The sequence below is a fragment of the Epinephelus moara genome, chromosome 24, assembly GCF_006386435.1.
Source record: "Epinephelus moara isolate mb chromosome 24, YSFRI_EMoa_1.0, whole genome shotgun sequence".
In the NCBI taxonomy this organism is placed as follows: Eukaryota; Metazoa; Chordata; class Actinopteri; order Perciformes; family Serranidae; genus Epinephelus; species Epinephelus moara.
The window spans coordinates 6,262,446-6,286,441 of NC_065529.1; the positions used below are offsets into that span (position 1 = coordinate 6,262,446).

Genomic DNA, 23,996 nt, shown 5'->3' on the forward strand with positions numbered 1-23,996 from the left:
ATATATATATATATATATATATATATATATATCATTGTAATGCCCATATATTCATAGACACTGAGTGGTTTACAATGTATCACTGGCATTGATTTGCTGTCTATTGTTTGCCAGACTGAAGGCTTTATCTTCCAAGTCACAGGAGTAAGTGTTACTACCATATGGGCAAGCAGATGCCCATTGTACCTCTCAGGAGCTGGCATTCGCTGAACCAAGCAACTGAGCTAGATCAGAGTCTCTGGTCCTCTCACTACCCTCTCCTGAAATCCCTCTTTGTGATCACACGTCGTAGAGTTAAAGAATGCTTCTCAAAGTTTTCCCTTCTGTACCCAATCATCCCAGAGAAAATCCTAAGCCTGCTGAAAACTTTTTTTTTTTCATGTTTGCCCTAAATTCAGAATGCTGAAGACGTTGCATTAAAAATTAAGACGCATCTCTTTTTTGCTTTCTTTGAGGCATGGCACATACTAATATCTCATAGTGTTTAATGATGTTCGGAGAAGCTAATGATCGAGTCCTTATGGGCCTGTTGAACAGATGAAAGCCCTCAATGGAATTTGATCTGTTTCCAAGTAGTTCACAGCAGTGTTTTGTGCAGGCATTGTAATGAGCTGAACTTGCATTTTCTCAAAACTGTTGATGCTGCACACAACTCACAGTCTCACAAGGATAGTGGGGATGTAGTTGTTGTTCTTAGTCAGTCTGTTGTCATAAGTAATTGCTTCATTACAAGAAACATGAAACAATATATGAAATCCACTAATTGTTACATACAAAACGAAGTCATGACTACAGTCATACTAGCTGTGCTTAGACACAGTAGTGCTTTGAGATAAATGTCAACATGCTGACATGCTCACAATGACAACAATAACATGCTGATGCTTAACAGCTATTTCTTCATAAACCAAACTATTAGACAAATTGACATGATGTATGTACCAAATGTCATGTCAGTAGCACCCCCAGAAATTTTTCACAGGGATGGCCAGATGGGGCCACTGATAATCTTGGGGTGGCACACCAAAACCAAAAGGTTGAGCAGTTTTTTTTTAGAAATTATCTGGTGCACAAAGACGCATACTGGTACTGTTAACACTTTGAGTTGCACACCAATCCTGTTTTATGGTGCTGGTGTCGGCAAAAAATGTTGATGCACATATGGTCGTTAGTGCAGTTGCTTGTTTACCATATTACATGAATGCCGAGTGAACATCTCGCAAAACCCGTTCAATCTTTAAAACTTTATATGAAATAAAAACAATCAAATCATTGACTATTTGTATTGAACAGCCAAATCTGATTCAACTTACATAATGCTGAGTCAGGTACAACCCTAATTGAGTATTACATGATAATACATGAGTATTAGTGACAGACCAACATTGCTTTCCCTTGAGCCACGCTGCCAGCATGTCTTAAAACACAATTATGAATTTTATACCTTCTTCATTAAAAACACTGCGTAGACTCTGTTTTCTTTATAATGACATACATGTTTTTTGTCTTTCTTTTCCAGATTACTCTGGGGCTCCAAGACCTAGATGTGATATCCTACCCTCTACTTCAACTCCTTATTATTTCACTGGACTGACAGACCTAATCAGCGAAAAGTCTGGTTGATGACTGTTACGCACTCTATCCCAAAATCATCTGTCCCTCCTCCTGTCTTACCCCAGCATGGCTAGACGGAGGTTAGACTGCTTACTTCTAGGCCAGGTGTTAGCTGGCCTGACGCTGGTATCGATAGGACTATCCTTCGTTCAGAGCAATGAATGCCCCCAGCTGTGTGTGTGCGAGATCCGGCCCTGGTTTACCCCTCAGTCCACCTACAGAGAAGCCATCACAGTGGACTGCAATGACCTTCGCTTAACACGCATCCCGGGAAACCTCTCCAGTGACACTCAGGTACTCCTCCTTCAGAGCAACTACATTGCCAGGACCAATGACGAGCTGGAGCAACTCTTCAACCTGACTGAGCTGGACTTGTCCCAGAACAACTTCAGTAGCATCCGGGATGTTGGCCTTACCAATATGTCCCAGCTCACCACGCTTCACCTGGAGGAGAACCAGATCACGGAAATGCCAGATTATTGTCTGCAGGACCTCAGCAATCTGCAGGAGCTCTACATCAACCACAATCAGATCAACACCATCTCTGCCAATGCCTTCTCTGGGCTCCACAACCTGCTCAGGCTTCACCTTAACTCCAACAAGCTTAAGACCATCAACAGCCAGTGGTTTGAATCAACGCCCAACCTAGAGATCCTCATGATTGGGGAGAACCCTGTTGTTGGAATAATGGACTTCAATTTCAAGCCGCTGGGTAACCTTAGAAGCCTTGTTTTGGCTGGAATGGATTTGACAGACATCCCTGGAAATGCCTTTGTGGGACTTGACAATCTTGAGAGCCTCTCTTTCTATGACAATAAGCTGGTCCGAGTTCCTCAGAGAGCCCTTCAGAAACTACCTAACCTTAAGTTCCTGGATTTGAACAAAAACCCAGTGCACAAGATTCAGGAAGGAGATTTCAAGAACATGCTAAGACTGAAGGAGCTGGGCATAAACAACATGGGAGAGCTGGTTTCTATGGACCGGTACGCTCTGGACAATCTTCCTGAGCTCACAAAGCTGGAGGCTACAAACAACCCCAAGTTCTCTTTCATCAACCGTCAAGCCTTCCGTGATGTCCCAGCCTTGGAGAGCTTAATGTTGAACAACAATGCCCTGAATGCCCTTTATCAGTCCACGGTGGACTCTCTCCCCAACTTGCGTGAGATCAGCATCCACAGCAATCCTCTGCGCTGTGGCTGTGTCATTCAGTGGATGAGCTCCAACAAAACCACCGTCCGTTTCATGGAACCTCTATCCATGTTTTGTGCCATGCCAACAGAAGTAAGGGGTTTGCATGTCCGAGAGGTGCTGCAGAATAAATTAGCAAACCAGTGCCTGCCCCTGATTTCCCATGATACTTTCCCAAGCCACCTCAACCTTGACATCGGAATGACCTTGGACTTGGACTGCAGAGCCATGTCCCAGCCTGAGCCTGAAATATACTGGGTGACACCAATGGGGAACAAGGTAGTGATGGACACCCAATCTGACAAGTACAGCCTCAGCAGTGAAGGGACATTGAGAATTTCTCATATCCAAGTAGAAGACTCTGGCAGATACACCTGTGTGGCTCAAAATGCAGAGGGAGCTGACACAAGAGTGACAGCTATATGGGTGAACGGCACTCTGTTAGACAGCACTCAGCTCATGAAGATCTACGTCAAACAAACAGAATCTCACTCTATCCTTGTCTCCTGGAAAATAAACTCCAATGTGATGACCTCTAACCTCAAGTGGTCATCTGCCACCATGAAAATAGACAACCCACATATTACTTACACTGCCAGAGTACCTGTCGATGTCCACGAGTACAACCTTACACATTTACAACCAGCAACTGAGTACGAGGTGTGCCTCACCGTCTCCAACATCCACCAACAAACACAGAAGTCGTGTGTGAATGTGACGACAAAGCAAGCGACCTTTGCTGTGGAAATATCTGACCAAGGGACCAACACTGCTCTTGCAGCAGTCATGGGAACCATGTTTGCAGTCATCAGTCTGGCCTCTTTGGGAGTATACATTGCCAAGAGGTGGAAGAGGAAAAACTATCACCATTCTCTGAAAAAGTACATGCAGAAAACCTCATCAATACCGCTAAACGAGTTGTACCCTCCTCTTATCAACTTGTGGGAGGCAGACAGTGAGAAGGAGAAAGAGGGCTCATCTGAGGCCAAACCCAGTCAGGTGGACACCACACGCAGCTATTACATGTGGTGAGAGCTATTATCCAGCCGGAGATTGAGAGACATATTTCTTTCAGGAGCACAAATATACATACTTGCTTCTTCGTGTAACTGATTTTTTTCTTTCATGTTTCCTATTTTCTTTGGTTTGCTCTCAGACTTCCTCTTTAAAGCGAATGACAAGCCAAGATTTTCAGATCTTTAGTTTAGCATATTGCCTTTTTACCTCTCGCCCATTTTGACAGACAATATGGCAGCTTTCTTTAGCTTCCTGGACTTAGTAGTTACTGTGCTTTATTTTTAGTACTTGTTTTAATGAACACAGCATGAGCATTGTCATGGATTCAGTACATGCGAGCAAAGGAAAAGCTAAAATCCAACCTGTTTTTGACATGTTTTTATGAAGACTGCTGTCTTTCTTTCTCTTGTAAAACAGTTTCACTGTTGACTGTTGTGCACTGAAATATATATACTAATTTGTCTATCAACTCAAATATAAGCTGACAAAGTATGTTTAGACTTGATATACTGTCTATTGAATAATGTTAGCAATTCCTCTGTAATGTTGTATCAGCTAATTTACTTTTTGTACATTAAATAATTATAATAACATAATAAGTATGTTTGATTTAGACTTTAAGTTTGCAGAGCAGCTACTGTAAACCAGCAATAGAAAAATGAATGTTATGAACTAGGTAACTAGATGTAAGGCTTTTTACATTTCTTAAATATTTCTTTTCTTATTTTGCTAGAATATGTCTACAATCACTGGTTTTGTTGTGGTTTACACACACAAACGTTGTTTATTGAGGGGCAAGTTAAATAAAATCTTCTTTCCTCATATTTTTTAAACCATGATTTCAACACCAAGTGTCGTTCTTATGTAGTACACATGGATAATTGAGTATACTTAATAAATATTCTATGGATAAACAGGCATTTACAGGTTGGAGTTAAAGGTTTAAATGCTTAAATTGTTGTTGCAGGGAAAAATCATCTCATATTTATGTCTCACATTAGGATTTTATTAATTTCAGTGTGATGAGCGTAGCTGTAGGTGTTTGGTTACATCCTCAGTGTTGATAGAGAGAGAATGGAAGATGCAGACTGCAGTGTGTTTGCCTCTGCAAAGCAATTATCAGAGAATAATTTAAATTCTACTCCCGGTACAATATAATTACTGCATGAATGCCTCGGAGTACATACAGTAACTTCAAAAACAAAGAAATTAGTCAGTCAAAACCAAGTTCACTGTCTGTTTTATTATACCAGTCATACCTCTGTATCTCTCTAAAGCTTTAGAGACAACATAGGGAGTATAATTCAGCTGAGATAGGAAGAAGAAAATGGTGATTATGGATAATGGACAGTTACGGCAAGTACAGACTGCAGCATTGTTTGGCACCAAGCAACCATGCTATAATCAGCCAAATGTTTCATATTCTCAGCATTTTGTACTGTTAGTGGAATGGAATTTACAGCACGTCTGAGACTGCAAATTATTCATCATTGTGTCATTTGATAAAGCATTATAGGTAGCTTTTCTTTGTCTCTTTCAGTACAATGACATCAAACAACCATCTGCTTTCTCTAAAAAATCTAGTGAGGCAGTGATATGTCTAATTCACCACAATGCAAATCCCAATCTCAGTGGCTCACTGTCGTGAAACATGGATCTCCAGTAGGAGCCCAGATGTTGACTGACAGGTCTGAGCTTTGTGGTGCAATCAAACAATCTCCGTGTAGTCTCCCCTGACAACGTGTTCGCTCTAGTGTATGCTCTCTCCTGTGAAGTATCCCTAACTGTTGTATAATCAGTTAATGAATGATTACCAATATGATATCACTTGTAATTAAATGTTTATTTTTGTCAATAAAGTATGTATTTATTGGCAGATACTATTTGCACCCATGTGTCTGTGACCAACAATGCTATTCCCAGGATGTAAATACCCAGTGTGGCTATTTAGACCCTTGTGTATATTCCTGGGCGTGCTAGCAATGTCGAAATATGACGTTAACACAAGCTGTTCTGCTAAAGTCTATGTAGACAGAGTGCAATCAGCAGCTTAATACATTCTAAAACTGAAAATAGTAGGCCAACTTAGTCATAAAAGAATGAGCCAACTCTGATTCACACGGGACGCAGACCCCAGTCCACTCAGTAGAAGTTCTGTACATTACCCTGTCACCCACCACAGCTTACTCCCTCCAAGGACTGTATACGTCACCTGACTTTCTGACAGTACATTTTGAATTTTATTCTCATAAATGTACAATTTAAATCTCAGAAAATATCTAAGATTGGCTATAACTTGCCTTAACCATGACCTCTCTGAACTAATCCTAATCACTTCCAAATCACAGCACACACTGGGATCCAAAAGATCGCATCATAGAGATGGGTGTGGAGTTCCAGTGTGGCTATTCTCACGCGGGTGCAAATAGACACGTCCTTATAACTTTTTTTTAAACTCCTCAATACTGTAAACAGCCCCAAAAACCTGTTGGCATTGTACGTTTCAGCAAACGTCACATTCGCACATATCGTACATATCATATCAGCGTTTCTAAAGTCATGTAGTATATGAGCTGAATTCATCATCTGGAGGTGTAGAGGGTGATGGATGGTGTTACACCTAGGCAAGACACATGCAATGCTGCAACCCCCTGTTTGAGACCAGCAAACATCAAAGCTGGTTGTTATTTAGCGAGGCACCACTGTATTTCCAGCAGCTTTTTCAGGACAAAAAGTGTCTGTTTTTTAAGTAGACATATCTGCTTTTCCTGCCAGTATATTGGCACCGAAAACTGTTGTTTTTTGCCAAGACATCTCTACTTTTGCTGCTGGGATTGTGCCCCCTATCTGGGTATTTTAATCCATAAAATTATCTTTTCCTAACAATACCCAACTGGTTTTTGTGCCTAAACCTAACCACACATGAACCACATGCAAATGCAGCGTATTTGTGGTTTGCAAAAGTATACAATGCCAATATTTTTTTGTTGATTGTTTTTTTGTCAGATACACATTTATAAACAGTTTTAAACCCAAACTTATAATTTGTTGACAAAGTAAAAATATTTTAAAAGTCTATTTTATAATGTGTTATAACAATATATTAATTGTTCAATGCTTATAAAGTTCTTATTAATGCTAATTAAGGGATTAAATAAAGGGTTACTAATACACATTATATATCACAGATAAAGTCCCATGACTGTTTTGTCAGACTATCGTAAGCAACTGATTTGGCTTTGTGTGCATCAACAAATACTGGTGATGACATGGGTTAAACACTGTCATGCAAGTGTTTTTCTCTGTGTACAGAGATGTCAGAAGCTGCTGCATGAAAAATGTCAGTGAATGTCATGGACCCTTTAGGGAGACCTGTGTCCTGTGCTGAGAATGATGGACAGAGAAGGGCAGCAGTAGTCAGGCATTTGTTAAACCTGCACACTGAAACTGCTACTTTGAAAAATCTGCTGCTGTCCTTTTATCTGCACAGACCGGACGAGCCTTTATGCTGTCTCAGTGGATAGCCTAGTAACAGACCGGAAATCAGCTCATTGGGACAGCTATCAATGAAAGCTTTTCAAAGCGTGTGCTGGAGCCTGCACCGTGTCCCATCCCAGTGGCCTGTTTCCATGACAACCCCTCCCTCCATCCACCTGCGGGTGCTGGCAGCCAAGTGAGAAAAGTCCCCAGAGCCTGAAATACCACTGACAAGGTCAACACCCTGCAGGTGGGAAACCACTAAAACATCATGTACGCTTTCAAAGGTGTGGAGCGAGGAAAGCTGCATCTTTGCACTGAAGGTGAAGTAGAATGGCACAGAGTGCTCCTCTGGGTTTCAGGCCCCCTTTTTCTTCTGTCATGCTTTAGGTAAAATATGTAAAGCTGCAGCTTAAGGACACGATGAATACTGTATGGGAAACAAAATATCATTGTGCAAATATTTGCACAGTTTTCAGCCTAGAGGGATGGTTTCTCTCAATTTCCAGCTGATTTCCAACGTACCTGCTGCAGTCTCCCAGAGAAATTAATCAGAATTTAATCTCTGTCCAGGAGGTGAGTCTGAGCCAAGACCTGAAGCTCTCCATCCACTTAAAGCCTAAAAGATTGAGTGCCTGCTTTGAGAGTGGAGGATAAACCAAAGAGAGGGTGAAGGAGTGGTTGAACTTTGAGCACAGGAGAAGGTATTCAAATGAAATCCATCACTGTTAACCTACAAACACTGCTGGCAATACAACCGCTCCTGATGTTGTTACAGTGGTTCTAATATGCTTCCTATTGACCATTCGCTAATCCCCACCCCCTTTAGTTACTGTTGCTATGCCTGCCAAGCTTTCCTCTCTCAAACAGCACATATGCAGTGGATAATGATAACTGGAGGAGATTTAACACTCAATTTCCTTTGCTATCTTTTAAACAATGGGTCCTTGACTTCAGGCTGAGATAGACAAAACCATCTTTAGCAGATTATATCAGCTGTTGCTGTTTTCCTTTGAGCAAACATTAGCTCTATGACTTGGTATATATAAGCATATATAAGCATATATTATATTTGTACATATTTTAAAATTATATATATCATGAGTTTTTATAAGCTATTATATGTTGTGAACATGTGACATTATATATTTGATTTATATATGTAAGTATATAAGTTTATGAAAACAACATACATACAAAAATGCTGTAGGCTTATATGAGGCTGAAGTCCTGGTTGGGACTCTGCATCAGGAGTGAGTGAGAAAGAATAAGGAGCATGTGAAATATATGCACACCATGTTGCCTATAAATGAAATTTATATAAATTTGTACATCACACATTTATACAAATTCATATATGTAATATATATGAATAATTATATATATGAAATATATGGCAATATATCTGCATATTGGTATGGGCTAGACATATAATGTCAATATGTGAAATTGTTAAAAAATTCTCGTAGATTTCATATACAGTTTCTACACATATATACATAGCCTATATGTACTTCATATATTTCATATATGGAGATTTAATATATGAACATTTCCTTATGGCACTGGTTTCTATTGTAGGTAGTACGCCAGTTAGCTAGACATGTTCATGTTTGCAGCTTACATTACAGCAGATAAACACACTGTCTTAACCAGTCATTATACTGTTGCTATAAAAAGGTCTTCAGAGCCTAGTTACAGTAAGTTAGAAAATCAACAGCCTGCTGACAGTCAGTGAAATACAACACAATGACATGTTAAATGGTGTTGTTTATTACCAATTAGTGTCTGTCTTTAGTGAGCGTTTCCTGACAGCAGCCAATCCATAAACAAGATGGACTGGGACTGTGATCCAAATTGTCTGGCAGGCAGGAAAAAAGCCTATGTGATCAATAGAAACCCTTTTATATGCAAAACAATGTTACAGATTCACAGACAATCAGACATAGGCATTTATATATTTAATAAGCCTGTCAACTTTGATATCAGTCTTTGAAAACACACCCACCTTTATATGCATATAAAGGTGGCTCACTGTATCATGATACAGTGAGCAGCTGAGAGAATCACACACACTGAAATAAGTTTTTATAACTAAACCCTGATGTCTAAAATCATTTAAATATTATCAGCCCCTATAAGTGTAACACAAATAGCCACTTGACACGACTCCTACTCACTGACTATGTTGACATGCACAAAATATTTTAGCTTGTGGCTTCAACATTCAACAACAGTCCTACTGAGCTGTTTACATTGCTATTGAAAAGGAATATTCCACTATTATTCCTGTTTAAGTTTTAAGTTTTCCACCAATGGCAGACTTGTTGGAGTACGCAAACACAGACTCCCTCTTTCAATCCTTCAACCAGGGACATGCACACGTATGGGCTTAAAGGAATACTCCAACGATTTGGGAGTTATGCCCTTTCTCTATCATTTTCATAGTGAGACAACATGATCGATATCTTTTTTGTGTCTGTACGTCCAGTAGCTGGGTCTCAGTGGTTAGCACTGCGGCTTAGCTTAGCGAATACAATTGAAGTCTATAGGGGGTCAGTAGCTTACTCGGTCAAAGTGAACAAATAAACGTTAGAGAAACCCTGAAGCTGGCATTTCTGCACATGCATTTAAAATAAACATGTTTAAATATTAATTCGAAAAACAAGAGTCCTTTTTAGTCATTTTAAAAGAAGTTTGATACACGGAACTATAGTGTGTTTACGCCCTGCACGGAGGGATACACCAGTGAGCAACAGCTGCAGCTGGCTCTGGGACAGGTACACTAGGTCACTCGGTAAAAGCAAACAAAGAGACGACACGGACGATCATAAAGCGATATTACTCACTCGACTGAAAGCTGTCCATCAGCTCCTGCAGGCCTGGGGCGTTTTTTCCAGTTTATCTTAGGAACATGAAAAAATGTTTCAATCACGCCAGGATTAGTGATTGCTGCAAAGTTTTCACTCCTTGTGATGCACTCTGTGCTGCGGTTTTCCTCCTGATGATATATCTCCCCAACGATGGTAGCACCGAATCCCATTCTGTGCAGCAAAATGATTCCACCTCCGTAGGCATAGGTTGGCAAGCCCCGCAGCAACACCACCAATCCTCCCCTGACCTCCGTCTCCCCTCGGCCCCTTGGTGTTCCGCTGCCTCGGAGGATTCAGCCTCTCTTCTCGCCCGCTCAGCATCCAACACCTGGAGTTCCTCATCTGTATGCTCCGGCTCAAACAGGTATGGCTCTGGATCTGTGTCTACTACAAGAAACTCTTCAAAATCGCGTTCAAAGTCGTCCATTGCAGCTACTATAGTCCGGAGATATTGTTAGGCTAAATAAACAGCTGAGTTTTGTTTACAGGCTACGTCTGTGCCTGCTCACCGGTGTATCCCTCCGCGGATCACAGCGCAGGACGTAAACACACTATACTTCCGTGTATCAAACTTCTTCTAAAACGACTAAAAAGGACTCTCGTTTTTCGAATTAATATTTAAACATGTTTATTTTAAATGCACGTGCAGAGAAGGGGCATAACTCCCAAATCGTCTGAGTATTCTTTTAAATTGCCCGAGCAACAGCCCACTTGCCGTCTTTGGCTGAGCTGCACCTCTGAGGGAAAAAGAAATAAATAACAGTTCTAATTGTGCAGTGTGTAAGAGAAATTAAAGTAGCCCACATATTAAAGTTAGTTAGTTAGTTAGTTAGTTAGTTGTTGCGCTAACCTTGTTTAGGTTAGAGCAAGAAAAAAAAAAAAAACAGCTGAGACACATATTCTGAATGCACTATATACATGTCCAAATAATGTGCCTGAAACCTGAATAATATATGCATATCCCACATTTTAATCAAACATGCTACAGTCTAAGGCCTGATTCAGAATATTCAAATGGAATATGCTGTTTACATGACCCGTGTCAAATTCAGAATGTTGTCATATTCGTAATTGAATAATAATGAAATATTATTGTGTGTGTAAACATTGTCACTGGAGAGGGAATATGAAATATCAACTTTCAAACATCCTGTTCTGTTCTTACACTAGACATACATCACCAGTTTCACCCTACACAAGGTCACTTTTGACGGCAAAGCTGGTGACATTTTCCTCTTCCTAATTGACAGGTGCTTTTTCTCTCAGGCAAGGTAACCCACTAGCGGGGGCGTGGAGGGTGAAGTGAAACTGTGACACTACTCTTTCTTTTCCTGGCTTTGGGGAGATGTCAAATAAAGGTTGATGGAATGGAGAAAATGACTATTTTACGAGCAAAATGATGCTGTTCCCACAAATTGTTTTGTTTCAGGCCAAATATCTTAGATTTCACTGTACAGAAATGATTGCTGTAAATGTATTTCTTCAGCACAGCTTGTACAAATAGTTCCAGTTTAACCTTTGAAGGTGAAATTGTAGTTTTATTTTTTTATTTTTTTTTAAAGAACAAGAGTCTCCTTCAAAGCTGAGTGCACTCATAGGCAGCTAAATACATGAAACTGAAGTGTGAAAAGCTGAGAGCATTTCACTGCCTTTGGTAATGCACACAGCACTCAGCTTTTGATGGCGCAGAGTGCCTCGGCTCCTTGCTACCTGTATTTGGACAATGTGATGAGCTCCGCTCTTAAAGAAGGCATGATCATCAACAGGGTTCAGCCAGAGGGTCATCTCACATAGATTGTTTATCCAAGACATTGAGAAGGGATGCATTACCAAAGTTATCATGGCTCCTTGTTGGGTGCAGCGATCACGCTGAGCTTGCCTCCGTTATCGTCATTGTTGTTGGGAGAGTGTGGGTGTGACTTCACACCTCTTCCTGAGAGCACCCGGATGCCCTGCAGAGACAGCACCTGTGAGTCTGTTCTCTTATTATTCCCAAACTCTCACACATGCAAAGATAAATTTAACTCACAAAGTGCATGTTACTCAGCAAGCATTTGATGAATGATGCAGTGCGGAGGGTGGTGAAACTAAAGTTCTGTGGTTTGCCTGATTGACATTTTATGATAGAAAAATGTAATTGTATGGGGAAACATAAGCTTTGGAAAAAGGTATGCAATTTTTCAGAAAAATGTTGTCAACTATTAATATGTTTATTGTCGTTGTTTATTATTATGTCCATTATTTTTTACAGTTCCAGACTGAAATATTTACACAGCTTTTAAATGTATTGCTATGAAATTCATTGGACATTTACTGTTGAGGATCATGTACCCTAAATATTTCGGTGATCCCCTAAATTTTCCTATTGTGCCATCATGAAGTTGTCATTTGTGATTTTGAGTGAAATGCCTCAAAAACTATTGGATGTAACTATTATTTTGTGCCATCATCAGGTCAAAATTTAATTTGTCCAATTGAGCAAATACTTGGAATACTAATGACATTCATCAGCCTCAGTTACGTTGTGTTTAGTGTTAATTAGCAAATGTTAGCATGCAAACGTGCTAAATTATGATGTTGAACATGGTTAACATTATACCTGATGAACGTCAGTATGTTTTACCTTTTTTCCTATAAAATCAGCAGGTATATGCAGGTCCTTTAAATATGGGAAAAAATGCTAAAAACAGGAGACAGACTCATTTCCCATTGCCAGTATACCAGAACCGCGAACACAGCTCGGCAGAAGACGAGTATGCCTTTCTGGGGTTTCTTTTGGCATGGCGGTACATTTGAAAATGTAACGGTGGTTACTTCTCTCATCTCTTTTCTTATTTCTTTTATTAAAAAATATGTTACTTATTTCCAGTCTGTCTTTCAAACTTTGTGCAAACTAATTTAAAAGTGTTCGGGCACTGCTTGGATGGACACGGATACAAATGGGGTGAAAATCTTGGGGTTTTTTCGAGCCAGAAGTGACCACATTTGAGACGTGGGGCTGTGGAGGGGCGAGGGGTGGATCTGACTCATAGACTGTGGTGACACCTGTCAATCAAGCAGCCCCGCCTTGTGTAAATGTAAATCGGTGTAAGTTGGTAAGCTATATAAACCCCCCCACCCCCCTACAATTTTCATGAATGTTGAAATTAGCTAAAGAGACCTTGTTAACATGTTGATTTATGGTGTAAAGTTGGGTGTTTTGACATGGAGTTCATTGGGGATTGACTCGCTTCTGAAGCCAGCCTCAAGTGGACATTCAAAGAACTGCATTTTTTGGCACCTCCAAAAGCTGCTGCTTGGTCCAGTCCAGGCCATTTTATTTATATAGCACATTTCAAAAACACGAAGTTACCAAAGTGCTGCACAAAAATACACATAAGCATATACAGAAATATACAGAAATCCACATAAGAATACACAGAATATCCACATAGGACTATACCGAAATACACATACGAAATATACAGGTCATAGATACAGAAGCGATATGCTCAAGGGATAAACAGATACAGAGACAGGTTGGTCTACTCGTCAACCAGAATCAAAAGCCCAGGAAAACAAGTAGGTCTTGAGGCGGGACTTAAAAGATTCTACAGTGGGGGCCATTTTGACATGGGCAGGCAGGTATCCATAGCCTAGGAGCAGCTACCGAGAAGGCGTGGTCACCTCTCGTTTTCAAACGGCTTTTTGGGACCACAAGCCGCAGCTGATCGGCCAACCTCAGTGACCTTGAGGGGGTGTACAATTTGGGAGGTCGACGATGTATTGGGGCGATCGCCCATTCAGCCTGAGTGTCATGTTGACATTACTGTCTATCGTAAGTGGAGCTGATAAATACCGTGTCTATTGCAGAGCCATTTGTACCTGGTATGAATGTTGATTGTAACCATATCCAATAAGGACAAAAGCCAGATGTAAATGGGTGATAGCAGGGTTTCTATCCAGTGGTAAAGGGTCTTTAGCAATGTCATAGCAAGCATGTTAGCATGCTGACATCAATGTTTAGCTCAAAGCACCACTGTGCCATAGTACAGTCTCAAAATGCTGGTACAGTGGCTGTAGACTCTTCGACTTGATGATTTATGTTTACATAGGTTTTCAGCATAGGTACAGACTATTTTGCGCTGGATGTCAAATTGTTTGATTTCTCTGGGAGGTGTACTTTACTGGCACAGTTTGAAGGCAGGAAAATCCTTTCCTGGCTAAGTAAACATCAATCAACACATAGATATGTGAATAGTGTGCCTTCATCATCTGATATTAGTTTTTCTATCAGAATGCAAATGGCCTGTTCCAGGAGCGGTCACTGAACAGTGGACACGATTATGAAAATGGTGGTAAAGCAAATGCAGTCTCTGCAGTAGAGGGCCAGCGAGGCAATAAGTTCCACCAGTGTCAACAAAACATGAAATTTCTCATTGAGGAGCACTGGGACTTCTCTCTGCAGCCCGGAGAATCTGATCCAGAGTTGAAGCTCACATTGTTATTTATTTCAGCCTTTTCTAACACTGAAATTCAGTAGTGTGGAATACAACAGAGAGGAGGTTAGTTTCTCTTTTTATCGTGTGTCCCTTTTACTTGAAGGACCTCACTGTGATAAGATTATTGCTTCTATACTATCTGAATAATGAAGGTGTACTGTTGGGAGGAAAATCACAACAGAAGTGTGAAAACATAATGCATTTCGGTAAAGTTAATCATCTGTTAAATGCATAAGGAATTGTTGGACGGAGTGTTCTGGTGTATTCTCCCAGGGCCCAATTAAACAGCTTCGCTTTTTGCCTGCAGCATACTGTAAGTAAGAATGTGTGTTAAGTCTCAGTGCAGACACAGAGGCTTGATGCTCATTTCCATCTTCTTAGATGGAGCTCATCATATCACGATTGTGTCTTTATTCAAACAGGCACCGACAGTGCTCTCCATAGTCCATGGGAATAATAGCCTGAATTCAAAAACAGAATGTACAAATATACAGGATAAACAAGAGGCATTTTTAATGAGGACATACATTCTTTTTTCAATGTGAACTTTTTTTTACAGACAACAATCTGTTTTGAGTGTCGGTGAAACAGTAATGGGACAATACAATCAGAGGTGGTCTCTCTATGCATGTGCATGTGGGCATTGGTTTAACAACAAATGAAAGCCAGCAGATTTCAGCCATGCATAGAAATATTTTCAACATGTTTTGGCCTGACCTTATGCTTCTTCTGACTTTTCCTCCAGCACAATGATGACATTAGAAAGCAGGTCAGAAAAGGTCAACCATCTGTTGACTTACAAAATCCAAATGGGTCTTCCCTTTATAAAGCCCCTTACTTATATTAGAGCATGAGAGGCGGTATGAAGTCTCAATGCCTCATTTTATTAGGAAGACTGTGTAACTGTTATAACAAGTATCTCTGATATGTAAAGTTCTCTGGAGCTGAGACACAAGGCCTTGATTTTACGCATCAGGCCTTTCTGAGCTCAGAGTTATGAATGAATTAGTCAGGAATGAGGATAGTGTATTAGCCATGGTAGCAGTTAGGCCCTGGGGATGGCAATGTCAATCTGTTTAGTGGTCGGATCATCACTTTGCTCTGAAGTATCTCAACAGCTATTGGATTGCAGACTTTCACAGTGCCAGATGATAAAGCCTCCTGACTCTGGTGATCCCATGTGTTTTTCTCTAGTGCCACCAGCTGGTCAAAGTTTTCACTTACATAGTAAAATATATAAACATCTAAAGATGGTCCAAATGGTTCAAAAAAATTGTACAAAATTAATGGTGCCCAAATGATTAATCTTATTGACATTGATGATCCCCAGACTTTTTCTGTGGTGCCACCATGAGGTGGACATTTGTGGCTTTGGGTAAGATATCGTCACAACTATTGAATGGATTACCATGACATTTGGTTCAGACATCCATGTTCCCCTCAGAATGAATTGTAGTAACACTGTTAATCCTCTGACTTTTCATCAGGTCAACATTTTAATATATCCAATACTTTGGTTTATGACACACTTTATACACTTCCAAAACTTAGGCCATTCCCATAAACCTCACCTTATGTTTGGTGCTAATTAGGATATGTTAGCATGCTAGCATGTGACAACTTTATTCCAAGCATGTTAGCTGGATTGCCTACACATTGTTCTCAACATGGAGGTGGCTGAGCTGGCAGCTAGCAGCTAACAGGGCTAACTTAATAAACTAACAACACCAACAGTGCTGACAGAGCCAATGGTGTTACCTGGGGGGCAAACTGAATGGTGGGAGTGTCACTTTTGTGACCATGCCGTTTTGATATCAGTGGTAACCGTTGTATGAGCAAATGGCCAGGTGCCGTAGCATTGTTCCGACCTCTCATTGTTCCGACCTCCCATTAGTCCGACGTCCCGTTGTTCTGATATGTGATTATACTAGGCTATACTGTACTTGTGTACAACATGGGTTTATTAACTCTGGGATCCGGGTTGTGTGGAGAGCTCTCTGCGGTGCTGAATGGTTCCCGGCGGGCGTATTTCTGCCTTGATGGTGCGCCGCGACCGGCTCTGTGTCAGCTGGGAAAGGCTTGAGTCGGAGCAGGCTCACGGCTTATGTGTTTGTCACTTTCTTTTTCATTTTAACCCACACCATGATCTTTTCCTGACCCTGACCCTAACCAAGTGGTTTTTTTGCCTAAACCTAACCAGACCTTAACCACAGGGCATCATGATGATTTCGGAAGAACGGGACTTCGGAACAATGGGTTTAATACGGTCGGAACAATGGGATGTCGGACCAATGGGCAGACCCCAAATGGCCAAGCAGCGGTGATAAGCTAGCCACTGGGACAAACTCACAAGGACACATGCCCTTAGCCTCATGCACGCACAGCAAGCAAGGCTACCACAACAAACCCCACAGAACAACACACTAAGAACGATCATAACTTCGTTCTCTGCTTAGGAAGCCATTACACAACTTTGCATAACAAATAGTGGTTTGCTGCTATGTTACTGCTCTGAATATCGCCCACAGCTTTACAGCCTTAGATCAGGCATGTTTTTAAATTTGTTTACTTGTAGAGGAGCTTGCAACCTTTTCATTTTAAGTTCAAAGACAAATATGCTAAAAGTGGATTTAATAAGTATTAAAAACAGTGCAATTATGGACTGTGACTGTCTTTATGAAAACATAAAGTAGTCACATTCTGACTATTTCTTGCCCCAGCCAGTAGCAAATACTTGCACAATGGATAATACTAACCAGGTAACATTTTATGTGAGAAACAAAAGCAAGTTGCTCAAAAGCTTTTTTTTCTCATTTTCTATGATCATAGCTCATTAAATGGTGTTCATTGTTGTGTGTTGTAATCATTCTCCACTGTGACTGGCGCAAATTGACTTCTTATTGACAGCCCTTTCCAAGCCCGTATGTGTGTGTGCTGAAAGCGGAACATAGTGACAGCTCAGACAAATATGGAGCCAGTTTAGTTGCATGATGAGGGGCTGAAAATGAGCAGTGGACAGTGAGTACTCACACTGTTTCGTACTGCTGTCAGGTACAGATGATGTGAAATGTCTGCCTCTGTGATGCAAGGGTATCTTGTGCTGTTAACAACCCATGACTTACAGGCTGTCCTACTGCAACACTGGACCTGAACTGACCAGCAAGATTTAAATGAGAATGCTGCCTAACACTGATTTAATGCAGCTTGAGTTTGACATGGCACATTGTCAGTGAACATGTCTTTTAAACAAAGCTAAATGCAAACAGATTGTCTGAGGTGAGAAGCTCTTTTGTCTTCCACAGCACAATAGATCCTGCTGAGAGTGTCCACTGATTATTACACCTCATTTAAAACGCACACACTGACCCATAGCTGGCTAAGTGGAAACAGACAAAGGGTATTGATTGGATTGGAAGAACAGAACCTCTTGAGAGATTCAACATCTTTACAGGGAACACGCCTGGCTCACTTGATTTGTGAAAGCTGCGCATTGATTTCTGGAGATTACACACTGCTGTTATTCCCTTTTACTTTGTAAAGCAGGAAACTGAATCATCAGATGTAATTTAACACATGTGAAGTCCTGACCTGAACTGAACCTGAATATGCATACATTTTTTTGGGTTCTGGTCATTTCATTTGACCAAGCTGTGTATTCTAAATCTTAATGAAACAAAATAACTACCATTTCATGAGAGTCATATTGCTTTCTTTGGATGCTCATGTTAACCTGAGAAATTACTGGATACATTTTTAAGATTTCATTTAGAGATTTCTCACAGAGCATGACGGGCTGCCACGTTCTAATAACACTGTCAGTAGAATGCAGTGGCGCCTCCAGAAATTTTTCATAGGGGTGGCCAGATGGGGCTAATGACAATGTTGGGGCTGCACACAGAAACCAAAAGCCATAACTGAATTTCAAGAATTCAGTTTTGCTGTTAAAGCATTTAGGCAAATTGAAATCTATGTCAATATGGAGAGTTAAGGAATTACATACTGATACTTTTGTTTCTTATTTTACAGTTAATGATACTAATTATCTGCATCAACTAATACTGGTGCAGTCTATATTTTGAGTTCCACAACAATCCTGATTTAATGTATTAAGTACCATAAAACTTCAGTTAAAAGCCTAGTCCAATTAAAACGCCCAGTCCCTTTCAGTAGCCAGGTGTAGCTACACATTTTGACAACAAAAGGCCTGTCTCTATTAAACAACTGGTCTAGTTGCCAAGCAGTTAATTTTTATACAAGTTCTTTGGATATATAAAACCAGATTATTGACTACCCACTTGAGCTAACATTAGTTAGCTGTTTGAATCACACATACAAATGTTTAAACTTTTGTCAGTATGGAGATGTTACACATTGTTAGCTTGGTTGATTTCAGAGAAGATCGCAGGTCATTCAGATTTACCTGCATGATGAAAAAACAAGTGGTGACTCCCTTCCTCTGAAGCTGTCATAAAGTCAGAATGTGTGTCCATTCCTTGATTACCTGGTAAGTGTAAACTGAGTGTAAGGCACAAAATATTTACTGGGAACAAGCCTCAAGTTTAGGGGGAGACTCTTAGGTACCCATAAAATCCATTTTCATTCAGATATCTTGAGGTGAGAGTTGAAGGGACCCCTTTGAAGATGACCACGCCAGTTGTTCTGCCTAGCTGTTTAGCCTAGCTTTAAAACACTATTAATTTCCCCTCCCAACAAGCTATGCAGACATGGTTGGTACCAAGTGATGCCTTAAGTTGTCTGGTTTCACAAGATATCACCACCTAGCTGAAAAAACAAGCCTCTTAAATACAGTATCCCCCTCCAGTTATTTTTGCCATTGACATCCAAATAATCACTTTTTCCATTTTAAATTCGATCAGCACACTAAATTACAATTTTTCTCTGTGTAATCACAAAGATTATTGTCAGTATATGATTTTAATACAGGCCCGCTGATGCTTGTCCTGTTGTTTGTGTTGTAGCTTCAGTTTTTCACAAGTACACTGTGTTTGTTTCACCTGTGGGACAGCTTTGGTAGGAAAGCAGAAAGTTTAAATAAAGAAACACAGATCTTGTTGTTCTTGTTGAACAGTCTTGACTAACTTGTCTCTTTGTAAACTTCAGTCATTCTTCAAACTTGGAGTGAGGAGCTAAATATGATGCTTGCCTCAGGAGACTGATGAACTCCCTTGAGTTTTCACTTAATTGCTTTGCAAAATCTTGTCATGTGAGTGAATCACACTGTCGCTGCAGTTGCCTGGCAGCAGAAGACAGCACCCAGAAGTCTCGTGGGATGACTGCTGCAGGGGGTGCGAATGCAGACTGAAATCATCTTCCTGTGAATTGTGTTTTCACTCAAAAGTTTGAATGCAGTGAAATTGTTGTTTGTTTGTTACTGTGCCTGAATCTTTCTTTATGTTTTTCACCTTGATTTTAAAATAAAACCCCTGAGTTTCTTGTTCCTCTGTGTGACTGTTCTCTGCATATCTGCCTCCCTGTTTGTTGCACTTTCTTTGATGGCCTTTGATGAACCCAGTGGAGTAGTCAGAAAAAGCTCCTTTGAAACCTCTTGGGTCAACTCATTATAATCATGTCTACTCAAGCTGACAAAGGCAGAAGAGGGAAACCTTTGAAATATCCTTTGTTCTCCACTGACAGACCAGACAAGGGTGCATCCAGTAGGCCGCAGTGCAGCTTTCCTCACAGGCCGGGAGAGGCATCGCAGCCAATTTGAGGCCAAGTCAATCAGCACAGTAGCAGAGGGAGTGCTGGACTGTTGTTGATAATCTCCCCAGAGAGCATGCTCTATCATGCCTTTGCTTCATTAACTCCCCAACCAATTGTAGTCCAGCCTTTAAGTCCAGCGCCTTTGTGTGTGTGTGTGTGTGTGTGTGTGTGTGTGTGTGTGTGCTCTCATTAAAACCAAAGGATCCCTGACAACTGGGCCCATTAAAGACCCCCAACAACCTGCCCTCATCCTGCAAGAGAAGCTGTTTCACCCAATGTCAAGTCACATTATATACCTCCGGAAAGGTCCTTTTAAAGACAACAAGAAAACAAATGAACATAATCTTAAATGATTCAATTAAAGTACACGCCCAGAATTAAAATGAAATCTTCAAAATGTTGTTAAAAGTCATATTATAAATGTTTAGAGTGGGCGATGGAAAATACAGTACCTCTCTATATCTTTTGGACAAGTAAATTTACCTTTGACTTGGGCAGGCAAAAAAAAATTAGGCTACTTTTTTCTTTGTGTTTGCGTGGACTGCAGAATTCAAACAAACAATTGAAAGCATCTAAACAGTTTTAATATACAAATGATTCAATAAATGAATTATTAAAATGGCTATACCTAATGTTTTTCTTTTTTTTCATTTTGATGTAATTACTTCCACCAGGAAGGTTATGATTTCATCTGTTTTGAAATTTAAAAAAAAAGAAGAAAATACACTTTTTACTGATATTTTCTTTTGTAGTCATTTATAAAAATCAGCTTCAGTAAAAAATAATCCTTTGTTTTATTATTCTTAGAAAACATACCATGCACACTTCTCTCCTAGCTGACAGAGAGTCAAGGGAGGAGTCTCTCAACTGCCAACACTGCCACTGTGGTGACAATCAGCTTGGCAACGACATGTCAGTAATCACAATAGCTCTCTCAGTAGCTCTCCTCTCCAGTTAGCTATGTTGATAGTTTAGCTTATCTCAAAATGTATTGTTGGGTCAATGCAAATGATTCAGTAAGAGCAGGTCACAGTTCACTGGGTTGGTGTTAAGCTTACTTTATTGTTATCGAGTGAATTATACAGCTGTTAACACTAGCTAGCTAAGGGCCCGAACACATGACCCATTTTTTGCACCCTCAAATCCATTGTTGTCAATGTAGTGGTGCAAAAGGTGCTCAAAGCGGGAGCAACTTGGTAGCGTTGTGCAAGCATTCAGAAGAGCCAGTTTTAGGGGCCAGAAGGCTGCAGCAGTATGCACTGCATGTCATATTTATTTATATATTTAAAAGGATTCCCATTAGCTGAAGCCATGGACAACAGTTAGTCTTCCTGGGGTCCGAATTTCAGTGCATTATATTCATCACACACATGCTGTACACAAGTGTGTGTGTGGTGTGCATCTGATTAATTACAATAGAAGCTGTATACAATATCACCTCTGTGCTGCACTCTTTTCATCACATATGCACCTTTCATTGTGTTATATTACGTGGATGTAGAAGTTCACTGACGCATCCATACTGATACACGTTCAATGATATTCTCATTATCCAATTAATCCTGCAATTAATCCATGAGTTAGCCACCAGGGGCCGTAACCAGGGAACAGGAATAAGTTGTGACCAACACTGGACCATTGATCAGCTGTTTAAGTAATGCATCCGTAAATTAAATCTAAATGAGGATTTATTATTGGATTGATGTATGTAAAGGGGGCAGCTATTCCAGTGACGGATGACTTAATAAGTAACTGTCCTTAAGCGTTGGATTTTGGGCAAGGGGACATGATTTGGCCAACATCTGCTGTTCTGGTGACATAACTATAAAAGTTGCTATATTTGGTAACTTGACTGTGTAAAAACTCAGGTTTTGTGGAATAAATGCAGTTGCTGAAGAAAGAGACTGTACTTAGGGTGAGCCTTTTTTCCACTGATAGCCATAAGTGTTATCTGTGTTCATTCTTAAAGGGCAATGTGGGACAAGTTTAACTGCACTGTTTTGTGCAATTTGAAGTTTCCCGATAGCACATACATACACACATACAGGTGAGCAATAGTCCAGGTGGTTTACAAAATTTTATTACTTGTCCCGGAATGTGCCATATGACATGGAACAATCAATAACAGCAGGCAGATTCCTTTTTTTATTCCATTAATATCATCAATTTGGTAAATGTGGGGGAGAAGTTGATCATTTTAGTGCAGGGTTACGCAGAGGTTTACGATCTACCCCATAGACTGCAAAAATGATAGACATAGCTACCGAGACATCGCCCATTGGTTTGTGAGGTTTTGACGACATTTCAGTCGTCGCCATCTTGGTTTTTAGTTTGAGAGGCAGACACTGTGGAGGAGCAAGGCATGGATCATCAGACTGAGACAAAGGACAGAATGTGTTCTCATCCCGACTCATCAAATATAACCGCTTTGTCTGTGGGCTTTCACGTCTACATATTACGTGCTAGTTATCCTCCTGCGTCTGTTGTTGATGATCCGGGACCCAGTCTCAATTTACGCCGGTTAAATGCATTGTGTCTTTTCAAAATACTCTTCTGTTTTCACAGGAACTGTACAGTTTCTGCTTGATAAATGCATAGTCTTTTCAAAATAAACTTACAACGTCGGTAAAACACCTTGTATTTACATTTATTTCCTTCTGCAAAAAAAGCACATTATTAGATTTAGAAAAAAACATAATGGTTTGGTTCAACATTCACACAGGAAATAAATTGCAGGCTCCTGGGTGAAAGGCCAGAGTTTGTTGGAACCATCCACCTCCCATCCCACCCTATAGGACTTTTAGTCTCCTTATATTCAGTTGTTACCAATGGCATTGCAAACTGCTGCCCACTGGTGCATTTCATAACACCGTTGTGCATTGGTATCTTATACAGAGATCCCCTGGCATAGGGTTGGTATTTGATGACTTAAGTCGGTGGCCACTGCGTCAACAACTGCTGCTGCAAGGTGAAAATTATACTTCCGCAAAAGGTGTCAAAGCATTGCACACATGCTGTACACAAGCGTGTGTGTGGTGTGCAAAGCTGTGCTTTGTGTTAGTGCTAATTAGCAAACGTCAGCATGCGAACAGACTAAACTAAGGTGGTACACATGTCTGTTGTGTTTGTTGAAAGCTATTTCATCTTGTATCATCTAATTGTGGAGCACAACAGTTGAGTCATGAAGCCTACGTTCTTTTCGGCAGTAACCTCCTTTGATGTTCAGTCAGTCAGCTGTCAATTAGTTAATTGTACCATTTTCTTCTAACATTTCAGCTTGTGATTGAGTATGCAATCTGTGAAACCTAGATGCAGAACTAACAACTGACAGCCCTAATTTTACCCAAGGACAAAGATGAGGGCTGATTCTCAAAGGAAAATCCTTGGTCACTTGTGTGCAGTGTGGAAATGCCAGCTGACAATGTGACCTCCCCCCCATCTGCCTCAGATAGCCACCAGAGAATAAACCACTGCATATGAATTACACCATGGCAACACTGCATCACCACAGAGAGGTTAGGCTTGAAAACTCATACCCATCACTTTAGTATTTACTGGGATTAAAGAACACACAACATTAATTGTACACCAGTCTGGAATCATCTGACAGTAGACACCAGAG

At 40.4% G+C, this 23,996-nt stretch overlaps 1 protein-coding gene across 1 annotated transcript in view; it reads left to right on the forward strand.

Moving 5' to 3' along the window:
• The window catches only part of lrrn1 (leucine rich repeat neuronal 1), a 17,759-nt gene extending 13,022 nt beyond the window's left edge, over positions 1-4,737 (forward strand). The window contains exon 2 of the mRNA XM_050039340.1: positions 1,520-4,737. Coding sequence (XP_049895297.1) covers positions 1,681-3,834 — 2,154 coding nt within the window. The 5' untranslated portion in view covers positions 1,520-1,680 and the 3' untranslated portion in view covers positions 3,835-4,737. The remainder of the gene's footprint in view (positions 1-1,519) is intronic.
• Positions 4,738-23,996: the final 19,259 nt, after the last annotated feature.